A 13,698-nucleotide genomic window follows, 5' to 3' on the forward strand; every position below is an offset into this window, starting at 1 on the left:
GTGTGACACAACCGCTTCAAAACCCGGGAGATCAAATCCCAGAAAACATTAAAAAGGTTCATCACAGACTGGAAGCAGACGGCCTTCCTCCGGTGTGGTGGAGAGGAAATTTGCTCCCTGAAGAAGCATTAAAAATATCCCGCGCACACAGATTCACAAAACTTTATTCGACTTCCAGCAGTTTGTCTCCGCAAACCACAAACGGAGAAACAAATATGATCAGAATAGATAAGACTCACCTGCTGTTTCTGTTTTTTTGGTTTCTCGGAAGCAGGCTGGGCTGTTTCATTTGAATATCGTTGTTCACTTTCATCTCTCTCGTTTGTTTCAATTGAGCCAACAAGAAGCTAATGAACGCAAACTGCTGAAACCAGAACGACTCATTCACGTCGGCGGCCGAGCGTCTCCGAACGCCTCGGCTCGGCTCGGGGTTTAAACTTCCTTTCAAAGGAGAAATATTAAACCAATTAACAGGCAGAACTGCCTCGCAGAGGTTAGCTGATTGGGTACTGTAATAACTGGTGCAGATAATTAGTCTTTAAGTGTGACAACATTGCAAGATGATATTTTACTGCTTTGGTAACAGTTTTTTTAAGGTAAGAACAAAGAGGCCGGTAGAGCTGAGACTATCCGTCAATTAAGCATTTAGCTGACACTATTCTGATAATTGGATAGTAGATTCATTTATTTTTTTTCTTTCATTTCATGGTTATATTTGATTGTTTTTGATTTTATTTGACCGTAACAGTGGAGATTGAGGGGAAATGTAGGAAAAGAGAGCGCGGAAACAGAACCGGCCGGGAATCGAACCGGTGACTCACTGATGAAATAATTTGCACCCGTGTGGTATCCGTCCTGAGTACTCGACTATCACGTCGTACATTTCTTTGAATTAGTGATCAAAAATGCCCTTTTTTTTTTTCCGGCCATCTATTTGCACGTCCAGCTACATTAATATTGATTTGAAGTCGTGTTTTTAATCGTCAATCTAATTTTGCTAACTTTTCTGGTTTGAACAGATGTTGCACTTCGGGGCTGAAGAGCTTTTTACCGTCTGTAACCAAAACAAAAAGCTGAAAGAAGCTAAAATTGCTCAACGCAATTGACACATTTCCGTCCGCTGCCAATCAGCACATTAATCTCTGGGTTTGAATTTGTGTTTTCTTGTCTGCATTTCTTTTAACTCGCAGCCCAAAATACATTTTGAGTGGCGACTTCCTCCTGTGCTGCTGTTTTGTTTGTGAATAACTTCCAACCGGGCGGAGTTGTTTTCTGAGCTCGTCTCTCTTCGGGGTTATTTATCTGCCAGAACAGCAAGAACAAAATCTGCAACACCAACAAGCCAACTGCTTAAGTACATCTCAGCAGCTGCACCACCACACACTGATTTAGCAAAAACATTGTTGTACTTCTTCACTTTTGGATTTCATATTCATACCTTTTATTTTATTTCTTTTTTTCCTCCCCTCTTCTCACTTTCCCAAACGAGCCTCTTTCACACGCGGTGCTCGACTGCTGCGTCTTCATTCTGCGCACAGACTGACTTCTTCAAATCTGGAAGCCGTTTTATCCTCTCTGTTTAAACGAGACTTAATATTCCCTCTTGTTTTGTTTTGTCGTGCTGTCAGCGCCGTGCGAAACCTTCCAGAAACAAACAGGAAACCCACCAGCTGGTGCGTTTCAGCAGCCGTCGGCTCGACACTCAATATTCAAGACTCCCCCAATGGTGCCCATTTATTTCTTCTTTTTTTTTAAACTTCTTTGTAGTTGTTGTTATTATTAGCAGCTTTCTGCCCAAATGCAGTGCGGTTGAGTTTTTGAGTCATGAAGCTTTTGAGAATTTATAATATGTTTTGTTTTGATGTGATCAAAGCGTTCGTACCTGTAAGGACGGCAGCTGGAACACAATGAACTCTCCTCGCTTAAAGTTTGATGTTCTCGTTTTATTTTTCTCTTTGTTTCCGTCTGTCTCTGACATTTAGTTTGACAGTTCTCAAAGCCTTTTTGAATCCTTTTTTTTTTTTCTCCAAATGTGAGTATTTTCATTGCAAAGCTTCACAATGTGGGAAGTTTTGGTTGTTTTCAGCCATGTTAGCATGGTGGCTACAGGGATGCTAACGGTCCAGACGATGTGTGCGTTCCAAGCCACGACTTTTTCTTCAACGCAACCATGGGACTTCTTGTTTTTATTTAGATATCTCAAAAGGTCCTGTGTGTATTGGTATGATATTTGGTACAAACCTTAATCTTAACCTCAGCAGGAGATGTAAAAACTTTGGTGAGGCTCTGACTTTTCATCTGGCGCCATCGTCGGATCAAAATTTAAATCCGTACGTTACTTCACGAACGAATATCTGTAAAAACTGATCAGCCTCCGCAAAGAAGTCGTGTACAGTTTTTGTTTATTCCGTTGATGTCAGTTGGCATGTGAATGCTGAATCATCTTTATTATTGCTATTTTTATTATTAATATTATTTCTTTACAGATCAACTTCTTATGTACATTTTTTGGTCGCTAACTTCTCAGTTTTAAGCGACAGAAATCGTTCAACTATTAAAATGTTAAGTTTGTCTCATGCTCTCCTAAATTCACACGCACACAAATGAATGTTTAGTAACGTTACGACATTTACAAGCTATATCGAAGGAAAAGTCGTTAACATGAACTCTATATTCCTGAAAAACCCACATACATGGGTACGGTAATCACTACTTTGAGTACCTCTGTTGGTCTCTAAACAACAAGCATGCAACAACAAGCTGTGGTTGCATCATTACGGCACACCGATATAAACGCTGTGCACCTGAACCTGCTGCGTTACTGTACAGCCAGTTGGTGAAAGCATATGTTTATGAGCCCGACAGGAACGTAACCATCTGCAGTCGCCTCCCGGAGGGTTTTCTGACCTGTAAGAGTGGAGCAACACGTTCATAGACACATTAAATACCATTTCATCCTGCTGCAAATGCTCATTCAGTCATGCTGGAGTGTGTGTGTGTGTGTGTGTGTGTGTGTGTGTGTGTGTGTGTGTGTGTGTGTGCGTGCGTGTGCGTGTGTGTGTGCGTGTGCGCGCAGCCATAAGTTTGTAAAATCTGCATTTCCTTGCCTTCACGCGTCTCATATTTGCGGTTCGGGTGAATCAGACTGAATAAAACCTTTTCTAATGTTTCATGTCCAGGACCCCAAACCAAAAATCATCGATCCAGTGAAGGGTCCGGCGGCCGGAGGAACCGTCATCACAATCAAAGGAGACGACCTGGACACGGCGACGAAAGCCGACGTCGTGGTCACCGTGGGCGGAGTTCCCTGTGAAGTGTGAGTGACGCCGGCGTTCCCCTTCGTTGCCTCGAGAAAATCAGCATGAAAAGTCTCAACTGACGCTCGTCCTCTTTTACTCATCAGCCTGTCGTTCGGCGCGGAGATCACCTGTAAGACCGGCAGGTTTCGAGGGCAGAAGGTGCCCTCGGACCAGCTGACGGTGACGGTGAAGTACGGCGAAAACACCACGAAGGACATCCCGGCGACGTACCAGTACGCCGACAACCCCAAGATCACGGATTATTACCCCAAAGCCAGCTTCGTGTGGTGAGTCTGGTTTTAAACCCGGGTTTAGTTTGGTGGTCGATGCTTCTAAGTAGCCTTGTCTTTACATGTGGTAAATTAACTGTGTGTGTGTGTGTGTGTGTGTGTGTGTGTGTGTGTGTGTGTGTGTGTGTGTGTGTGTGTGTGGTCGAAGGATCGTGGTTGTGGGAAACGGGTTCGATTTGATCCAGACGGCCACGATGAAAGTTCGGCCGTCCCCGGATGAGTTTTCTCAGAACACGGCTCCTGTGGAGGTGAGAGGGAACTTTTCTATCAAATCCACCGACTATTTAGCAGAATTAGTTTGTTTATTGCAGTAAAAAATATCGGTCTGTTGTTCTTGAAACTTGGTGGGAGGGTGTAGCTCGGTCCAAAGAAGACCCCGTTGAATTTTGGTTGTTGTTTTTCACTTCCATTAAGTTACACCTGCTTTGCTCGTAATAAAAAAAGGCTTAAAAAAAAAAAAAAAAAAAGGAAAAATCCCAACGTGATGAGCGTCTCGTGTCTCTCAGTTCGTCCAGCAGGCGCTCAGTAAGAACGACACCGTCCTCCAGTTCCACTCCCCGCCGGTCAACTGCTGCTCGGACGTCCAGTCGCTGCGCACCGTCCTCCAGCTGGACAACGTGCGGGAGGAGCTGAAGTACTTCGACTACCACCCCGACCCCACCTTCAACCAGCTGGTCAAGAACGTCATCACCGAGACCAGCGTCATCATCGTCACGGTGAGGACGCGCGACGCTTGGGTTCGCCGCCGTCTCTCCGTCCTTTAAATCTGTCGACTTCACCTTGTGTTTGTGTTTCCCGTCTCTCGTCAGGGTCGAGGTTTCTCCAAGGCGATGACGGCCAAAGAGGCGCAGGCGTTCGTCGGCGACGCCTCCTGCCACGTTAACATCCTGCAGGTGAACGACGGAGTCTCATAATGACTTTATAATGGATTCACAGTGGAAAACACGGAGCTCCGATAGTCACGTCTTAATGTCGAAAACGTTAAGTGTTGTCGTCACACCTCAGAAAACACAAGACTTCCAGGAATAAATGGCCGCGACGTAACGCCTGATCTAAGTTTGATCTGTAAACCCAGATATAATCGGACAAAAACAAAAAATCTGCTACACCTTCAGCTCTGATTCACAACGGTTAAATGTGTCTAAAGAAAAACATAAAAAAGGTTTTCTGAGCAAAGCGGTTGGCTGCAGTTTCATGAAAATCTTTCTCTTATTTCAGTTGCGAATGAAGGCAGCACACAGAGTTAATGGAGCAAATAAAAACAAACAAACAACCAAAGCAGCTGAAAATAGAGCTAATAGCTATTGTAAGTTAAAATAAAAGAGGCAGCAGGAAGGAATGACAATATATTTCTGCAGCACGTGTTGTTTTTATTTTTGCACCAATTCATTTTGCGCTATTTAGTTTTTGACTCTCTTCCTTCCCTCCTCGCATCGACTCCGCTCAGGACGACAAGTTGATCCTGGAGGCTCCGTCATCGCAGCCCAAAGCCCGATCCAAACGCCAGCGCAGGGACACAACCAACGACCTGCTGGAGCTCGTGGTAAACAAACAAACAAACAAACAAATCACGTTGTGTTGTTTCATTCGACCTTCAGGTTTGAAATATTCACTGTGGTCCTCGGTAATCTTCCCAAAATGCATTTTTAACCAGCAGAAAGTACAGGATATTCAGCAGGACTAAGACAAATGAATCCACACGGTGGCGCCAGAGAGTCAGAGGAGTCAAAGTAAAAAAAAAAATTAAAAAAAATCCTCCTTTTGAGTCAAAACTCAAATCTGAACATACAGACATGGAACAAACATTCATTTTATTCAGTGTGACTTCCACCTCCTGACGATGTCATTATCTCTGACGTACGTCCAGAATAAACGTCCTGAAATCTGCTTAGAAGTCACAGAATCAAGACACTTCAGAACTTGCCTGAGAAAAATCCCATTTTTGTGTTTTATTCAGTATCAAATGAATTAAGTGATAGTTGTCTGTATATACATGAGCACGTTACAAACAAGAAGTACTAATAGTTCATTCTGCTTCTTTAAAGGTTTAAATTTTCCCAAATTTGAACAAATACGGTGTTGAAAGGGAACACCAGTACCAACCTGTAGCTAACGTCACAACTGCTGAGCTTTAACAGGTTTCACGTTCATTTTGGCATTAACATATTCATTGATCAAATTTACAAAAACGTTATTGACACAATTATTAAGTTTCACAGTGAGCTGAAAAAATTGAAATCTTATTTATTGCTTGAAAACATTTAATTTGCTTAAACCTCTTTAATTCCGCAAATCCTTTCATGGCCGGCACTTTTATTTATGTACGAATTGCTTTTCAAAAAAAGCTTCAAACTGCAAGTTAACTTTTATTATTGTTCTTTAAATCCGCCGAGTTTCACGTGAAATTGAGTCAGACTCCAGATAAAATGTGTCTGAAATGAGACTTTCACTTTAACCTTTAATCATGGTGAATAAACGGGCGTCTTTCAGGTGAAGTTCGGTCACGGCAAGTGGACGGTGGGTTTCGTCTACTACGCCAGAAAAGACGACATCCCTCTGGCCATCATCATCCCGGCGGTCATCGTGCCGATGCTGCTCTTCATCGCCGTGTCCGTCTACTGCTACAGGTCGGGACGAATCGCAGACGCAACGTTGTTGTTCTGCGTGTTTAAATATTTCCCGTCTGAACGTTCGCCGTGGTTTTTTTGGGTTTTTTTTTTCCACCGACAGGAGGAAAAGTCAGCAGGCAGAGCGGGAATACGAGAAGGTGAAACACCAGCTGGAGAATCTGGAGGAGAGCGTCCGAGATCGCTGCAAGAAGGAGTTCACTGGTAAGAACGCCATCTTGCTGTTTAGGAGCAGGAAGTGACCATATTTGGACGAGGTGGGGGAGAAAAAGGAGCGGTGAATCTGACTCGATCTGATTGGATAACCTGAGGACACTAAGCCCCACCCACCTATGGTGGAAATCCGAGTGCACCGCAGGCCTGTCAATCAAACAGACACGCCCCCCCCGCCCCGCCCTAGCTAACAACACCGAGATTACTGCTGGAAAAAAAATATTGACTTCGTATTTGATGAGAGAAGTTGAATGGGAGTCTATGGAGCCGGAGGCTTTTTAGAGCCGACCTCTAGTGGCACTCGCTGGTATTGCAGCTTCAGGCTCTTAATTTTTGTAAACTAAGATTAGTACGACGTCTAGAAAATTGACACGCTAATGGTTAAATTAAAGCAGCCAAACAGTTTAATTTATTATTCAAACATTTTGTGTTTTCGGACCGACTAAAATAACAATCCATCGTCCGTACGATAACTCACTCGTGCTTTGTGATTTTTTTTTTTGTCCGGTGTCAGATCTGATGATAGAAATGGAGGACCACACCAGCGAACTCAGCGAGGGCCGCATCCCCTTCCTGGACTACAAAAACTACACCGACCGGACGTTCTTCCTGCCCTCCGAGGACGGCGCCAACGACCCCATGATCACGGGAAGAATACAAATCCCAGAAGTCCGCAGGGCCACCGTGTCTCAGGCGCTCAATCAGTTCTCCAACCTGCTGAACAGCAAAACGTTTCTCATCAACGTGAGTTCTCGGCTCGTTACGTCATTTATTTTATTTCTATTTTTGCGTCTCTCATTCGTCTTGAACACAGTCAGAGGTTCTGGCAATTTAGAGAAAATTATATTTTGCCGTTAAAGTGTATTTTCCCCAGCGGGTTACCATGGCGATGTCCGTCCTTTTTTTTCTATGAGGCCAAAAGATTTTAATTTTCTCATTTTTAAGAAAATAATCCGGTTAATTAGACGTAAACGTTCACCTTTACGTCTCCTCGTTTTTTAACATAATGTGAAAGAAAATTTTTAAAATATCACATTATTTTGGTGCTAAAATGCTTTCTTTTCAAAATGTTTCTTCTTCTCTTCTAGTAATTGTTCTTGTTTAATTTCTTCCTTTCTGCCAGCAAATTTCAGTCACGTTTGACAGAAAACAATCCTTTAATTTAATTTTTTTTTAAATGTTAAATCCTCGCCCGCAGTTCATCCGCACGTTGGAGAGCCGTCCGGACTTCAACGCCCGGTCTCGGGGTTATTTCGCCTCCCTCCTGACGGTGGCGCTGCACGGCAAACTGGAGTATTACACGGACATCATGAGGACGCTGCTGCTGGAGCTGATGGACGAACACGTGCAGAGCAAAAACCCCAAACTCATGCTGAGGAGGTGAGGAGGACATTATTAAAAAAGAAATCTCATGTATTTCCCTTTTGATTCCTCTACGATCAGAAAAGTGACTTCACGTTGGTGTCTGCTGTGTTTGGTGTCTGCAGGTCGGAGACGGTGGTGGAGAGGATGCTCTGTAATTGGATGTCCATCTGCCTCTATCAGTTCCTCCGGGTAACGCCGACTCCTTCCCGTCGTTGTATTTTTCTCCCCTTCGATTTGTTTTTCATGTCGTCTCGCCTTCGATCTGTTTCTCTCTCGTCGCCTTTTTTTTCTTCTTGTTCTTCTCTCGTCTCTTTGTTCGTTCAGTTATAATTAATTCGGAGAGACTTTCCTCTTTTTGAAACCTGCAATTGAACCTGTATGTGTGTTTGTTGTTGTTGTTGTGTGTTTTGTTTGGGGCTTTTTGGAGTTAAAACTGACGGCGGCGGCTGATGTTTCTGTAATGTAACTTCAGCTGCAGACGTTTTCACCACCAGGGACATTTTTCTTATCTCGTCATGATCAGGAGATTAAATCCGAACTAAATCCCGACGGTGTCCAAGTTTAAACGGAACTAAAACTGGAAACAACGATTGTGATTATTTCCTTTCATATGAACTTCTCACCAACTCCTTTTACTGGACTTATGCTGCTTTCAGTTGGAACTCGTGAGCTCGTGGTTACGACACGAGAACGCATGCTCGGCGTTCAAGTGGGGAAAAAAACCACCGTTGCTCGGCAACAGCAAAACGGAGGACGTCTAGAAGCTACAGAGGCGAACAGTTTAGCAACCCGATGTAATGCAGGAAATATAAAAAAGACAGAGGGGAAAACATGAGGAAACATTTTCCTCCGACGTAGGTTATTATCTAAGTTATGAAGACAAACTCTACGTGACTAAAATTACAACATATCAGCTTAACGTCCAACGAAAAATGAACTTCCACGACCTCTGACCTTTCTGTATAAAGTCAGCACACAAATTCAGTTACTCAGTGCAGTTATAAAATTTGAATACTACAAATTTGAATGATGTGATTCGGAATTGAGTTTTTTTTTTGTGTGAATTATTCAAGTTGAGTCATTTAAATAAATACAAAATTCAGTTCCCAGTGATGCATATTTCTTCCCATAAATCTCAGTTGAAAACATTTTGGTTTTCTTGTATATCCTTGTTTGTTTGTTTGTTTTATCATACGATTGCTTTTAATTTTTTTGGGGGGGGTTTTACTCTTTTTAACTGCATCCAAAAGTGCCGAATCGACTTAACTTAAAATAGATAGACAAGCATTTAAATGTGCTAAATTACCACTAAAAAATAAAAGTCATTACCGGCTGAAGCTAAAATAATAATTAGAACAAAGATTTCTGTCAGTTACAGAATTTCTATTAGTAAAACTGTTGTGGAAAATATTCAACAGATTCTTGTGATTTTTATACCTCGTCGTGCCTTACGTGTTTCAGGACACGGCGGGAGAACCTTTGTTCAAACTGTACAAGGCCCTGAAGCACCAGGTGGAAAAAGGTCCGGTGGACGCCAAGATGAAGAAGGCCAAGTACACCCTGAACGACACGGGGCTGCTGGGCGACGACGTCGAGTACTCCGTGCTGGTTCGTAAACACGTTCCATCCCTCCGCAGAGATGCATTTTTACACTTTTCAGATGTCGGGCCAAAAAAAACAAACTGTTTAGTATCACTTATTATTCATGTGCTGATGTTTTATTTTAAGACAGAAAAATGTCTTCTTCTTTCAGACGCTGCAGGTGCTGGTGCACGGAGAGGGACCAGACGTGACTCCGGTGAAGGTGCTGAACTGCGACACCATCTCTCAGGTGGGTTTTCTGCTCCAGAAAAACACCAGCGCTCAGTTTCTTATCGTAAAAAAAAACCAGGAGAGTTTCTGTTTTGTTTCTGCACTTCTGCCTTTTTTTCATTTTTCTCTTCAAGATAACTGAACAAACTGTTGATAAAATCTCCACAGCCGGATAGCGTTGGATTGTTTTTAAACCACACAGGAAATGACTGTTGCAGATAAAAACTTTCTTCTACTTGAAGTCCGTCTGTTGATAAATGAGATGTAATTGGTTTTTTTACCAGGTGAAAGAGAAGATTATCGAGCAGGTCTACAGGAACCTGCCGTACTCGCAGAGACCGAAGGTGGAGAGCGTCGCGCTGGGTGAGAAAAAGAACACGCTTATTATTCCACACAGCGCTTCATATTTATAGACTTTAATTTAAGTTAAATAGAACACGTGTTATAAATCCAACTTATGGACCTTTAATTAGATCGACCGGGTGTTTTTTATTTGTCTTAAAACGTTGCCGTCTTTGTTATGAGTCGTTGTTTTATTCTGAAAATCACAAGTTCACGCCCTGGTCCGTCCACAGAGTGGCGTCCCGGCTCCACGGGTCAGATCCTGTCCGACCTGGACCTCACGTCCCAGAGGGAAGGACGCTGGAAGAGACTCAACACGCTGGCTCATTACAACGTGAGTTTTACGGAGTTTTGCCTTTTCTGGTGGATGTCGGGAAATAAACGGGAACGGTAGAAGCTGCCGGTCGGTGGTCCAGTCCACCGTCCTCACGTCTGTCTCGTCCTGCAGGTCCGGGACAACGCAACGCTGGTTCTGTCCAGAGTTCTGCACACGCAGTCCTTCCACCAGCACCAGGACAGCTACGAAGAGAGTACGTTCCCACGAGTTATACCTGACCTTTGACCCTAAAGGGGAAACGTGACCGATCTGAAAAACAAAAAAAAATACAAAGAGGCTCTTTTCCCTCCGTGTCTCCGTCCAGAAAACGCCCTGCTGGAGGACGACAACACCTTCCACCTGGTGCGACCGGCCGATGACATCGACGAGGGGAAGTCGAAGAGAGGCAGCATGAAGGACAAGGCGATGACCAAAGCCATCACCGAGATCTACCTGACGCGCCTGCTGTCCGTCAAGGTACAGATCCAGATACAGACCAGGTCTCGGTTGGTTGGTCGGTTGGTCGGTCGGTTGGTTGGTTGGTTGGATGGCTGGTCGGTTGGTCGGTTGGTCGGTTGGATGGTTGGATGGTTGGTTGGTCGGTTGGATGGTTGGTTGGTCGGTCGGTCGGTCGGTTGCTTGGATGGCTGGTCGGTTGGATGGCTGGTCGGTTGGTTGGTTGGTTGGATGGTTGGTTGGTCGGTTGGATGATTGGATGGTTGGTTGGTCGGTTGGATGATTGGATGGTTGGTTGGTCGGTTGGATGATTGGATGGTTGGTTGGTCGGTCGGTCGGTCGGTCGGTTGGTTGGTTGGTATATATGGTGTTTTTTGTGTGTTACAGGGCACCTTGCAGCAGTTCGTGGACGACTTCTTCCGCAGCGTCCTCTGCTCGGGCTCTGTCGTCCCCCCCGCCGTCAAATACTTCTTCGACTTCCTGGACGAGCAGGCGCTGAGACACGACAACGTGGACGAGGAGACGCTGCACATCTGGAAGACCAACAGGTACACAACAAAACAACACACTCAGGTTCAGTCACGTGTTTTCATCAATGAAATTATTGGTTTTGTCTCATCAACAGTCCAAAATCGAAGAATATTCATTAAGCAGTGACATAAAACCGAGAAAATCCTCAATTTTAGGAGCCTTCGTTGCATTTCTTTGCTCTTAAAATAAATCAATCGTCACATTTTGGTGGGTTTTTTTGTTTTTTGTTTTTTTCGAGACTTTCCTATGAGATCAGAACACAGACGAGAAGAAAGCGTCTTCGTCTGATCTGTGAATCCAGATAAAAGGCTGTAAGTGGGGTTGAAAAGTCCTCCGACGTGGATCAGACCGTCAGTAAACGGGACTCTTTGACGTTTGCCAGCTGCTCTTTCAAACGCTCCTTTTCGAGCCTCAGCTGGAGATCCGACCTGCGAAGGAGTCGCGATTCTCCGCCGCTCCACCTCATCAGCTAAACTACGGGGTAATTACGTCGCCGTTAAAGCGGGCAGCCGACTGCATAAAAGACGGATTTAATTGGCTGCCGGTTATCAGGCGGGATGGATGATGAAGACGAAGAAGAAACGGAGGCAGATGGAGAGATTTTTATAATTTTTTTTTTTATTCTTACCCCGAAGTTCTCTAATTTTAAACTGGCCTTGAGGTCCGCCTGTCAATCATCAGAGACACACACACACACATGAACACGGCGGACAATGAAATATTCATCAGTGGTGGTGAATTATTGAGGAGGGTGATGGAGAGCGGAGGCAGCGGGCGGGGGGGGGTGATGATGAAAGGTTGGGGGGAGGGGATGGGGGGAGGGGGTGTCAGCTGAGCGTCCGAGTGTGAAGTTTCCCAACTGTTGCTGCGTTTGCTTCAGGAGTCGACTGAAACGTCCGTCTCAACTGTTTTTAAACGTTTCAAGCTGATTTGCTGTAAAACATGAAATATGTAGAAAGAGATCCAAAGAGATGCAACAAGAAAACAAACTTAAGATGCAAAACGAACACAAAGGGACGCAAAACAATCACGTGATATTGACCACAAATGGAAAAAACTAACAAAAAATTAGCCGCATAAAGAAATGAAAAATGTATAAAGTAAGATTGAAAACAAGTGAAGTGAGACTCCGACTCACCAGAACAGAACCAGGAGGTTCTTTCACCAGCTCAGAATAAACAACAACAATTCTTCCAAACTTTAACATCTTGTTTTATTTTGATAAAGTTTTTAAAGAATTGATTTTCTCTCTCTCTGTCTGTCTGTCTCTGTCTGTCTGTCTATCTGTCTGTCTCTCTGTCTGTCTCTGTCTGTCTGCGTGTCCTCAGCCTTCCTCTGCGGTTCTGGGTGAACATGTTGAGGAACCCCCACTTCATCTTCGACGTCCACGTGACGGAGGTGGTGGACGCCTCGCTGCACGTCATCTCTCAGACTTTCATGGATGCCTGCACCAAGTCGGAGCACAAACTCAGCCGGGTCGGTTCACGCACACAAAAACACACAATCATTCAGTGATTTCAACTTTCAGCCTTCTCTACGTGACCGCGACACGTTTTAAGAATCCAAACGTGTTTTCTGTCTCCGACTGCAGGAGTCTCCTAGCAACAAGCTCCTCTATGCAAAAGAGATTTCTACGTACAAGAGGATGGTGGACGAGTGAGTTTCTAACGCCGCACATACAGAAAGTAAACAGATGTGTTGCAGCAGAGCAGCTGGGTGGAAAGTGGGTCCATCAGTGGGAGAGGAAAACTAGAAGGTAGAAGGGAAAAGGTCCTTTCAACAGGAAGAACAACCCGCCATCCGACCGGTTTAACTGAGGTGGAGAGCAGAGAGAGAAAAGAACAGCATAGAAAGACAACAAAGAAAAAACAACGTGCCACAGATCAGAAACACGTAGCGATGGACACAGAAATCACCTGGTGTGTGTGTGTGTGTGTGTGTGTGTGTGTGTGTGTGTGTGTGTGTGTGTGTGTGTGTGTGTGTGTGTGTGTGTGTGTGTGTGTGTGTGTGTGTGTGTGTGTGTGTGTGTGTTTTCTTCAGTTACTACAAGGGCATCAGACAGATGGTTCCAGTCAGTGACCAGGACATGAACACACACCTCGCTGAGGTGTCCAGGGTATGAACCGTCCTCTGCGTGATAATCGTCACTACGCCACAATCAGCTTTTACTAATCAACGTTTGTTTGTTTGTTTGTTTGTTTGTTTGTTTGTGTAAACAACGGCATCTTCGTCCTTTCATAGGAACACACAGACAAGCTGAACACCCAGGTGGCCTTACATCAACTGTACCAGTACGCCAGCAAGTACTACGACGTGGTGAGAAATTGAATGCTGTTTGTATTGTAACGTTTGTAAATCTGAGATATTTGGGCCATAAAAATATTGAATATTACACGATTAAAAAAAATACTTTTGTGTTTTTGTTTTTAAGTACATTTAAAATGTTT

General features: G+C 44.2%; 2 protein-coding genes across 2 annotated transcripts in view; one reads left to right on the forward strand and one right to left on the reverse strand.

The window, feature by feature from the left end:
* LOC138636132 (plexin-B2-like) overlaps positions 1-13,698 on the forward strand; it is a 130,170-nt gene that overhangs the window by 111,263 nt on the left and 5,209 nt on the right. The window contains exons 21-42 of the mRNA XM_069723995.1: positions 3,180-3,316; positions 3,404-3,580; positions 3,723-3,837; positions 4,096-4,305; positions 4,399-4,482; positions 5,037-5,132; positions 6,080-6,216; positions 6,320-6,420; positions 6,944-7,173; positions 7,628-7,809; positions 7,917-7,983; positions 9,256-9,402; positions 9,548-9,625; positions 9,891-9,969; positions 10,182-10,282; positions 10,397-10,478; positions 10,590-10,741; positions 11,108-11,268; positions 12,580-12,727; positions 12,843-12,907; positions 13,292-13,367; positions 13,493-13,567. Coding sequence (XP_069580096.1) covers positions 3,180-3,316; positions 3,404-3,580; positions 3,723-3,837; positions 4,096-4,305; positions 4,399-4,482; positions 5,037-5,132; positions 6,080-6,216; positions 6,320-6,420; positions 6,944-7,173; positions 7,628-7,809; positions 7,917-7,983; positions 9,256-9,402; positions 9,548-9,625; positions 9,891-9,969; positions 10,182-10,282; positions 10,397-10,478; positions 10,590-10,741; positions 11,108-11,268; positions 12,580-12,727; positions 12,843-12,907; positions 13,292-13,367; positions 13,493-13,567 — 2,700 coding nt within the window. The remainder of the gene's footprint in view (positions 1-3,179; positions 3,317-3,403; positions 3,581-3,722; positions 3,838-4,095; positions 4,306-4,398; positions 4,483-5,036; positions 5,133-6,079; positions 6,217-6,319; positions 6,421-6,943; positions 7,174-7,627; positions 7,810-7,916; positions 7,984-9,255; positions 9,403-9,547; positions 9,626-9,890; positions 9,970-10,181; positions 10,283-10,396; positions 10,479-10,589; positions 10,742-11,107; positions 11,269-12,579; positions 12,728-12,842; positions 12,908-13,291; positions 13,368-13,492; positions 13,568-13,698) is intronic.
* Positions 1-13,698, reverse strand: part of LOC138636131 (proline and serine-rich protein 2) — a 130,431-nt gene that overhangs the window by 63,151 nt on the left and 53,582 nt on the right. The window lies entirely within an intron of this gene.

Source organism: Brachyistius frenatus, unplaced genomic scaffold, assembly GCF_029030835.1.
Source record: "Brachyistius frenatus isolate BFR_SWC_R1_liver_20210118 unplaced genomic scaffold, ASM2903083v1 Contig_355, whole genome shotgun sequence".
Taxonomy (NCBI): Eukaryota; Metazoa; Chordata; class Actinopteri; family Embiotocidae; genus Brachyistius; species Brachyistius frenatus.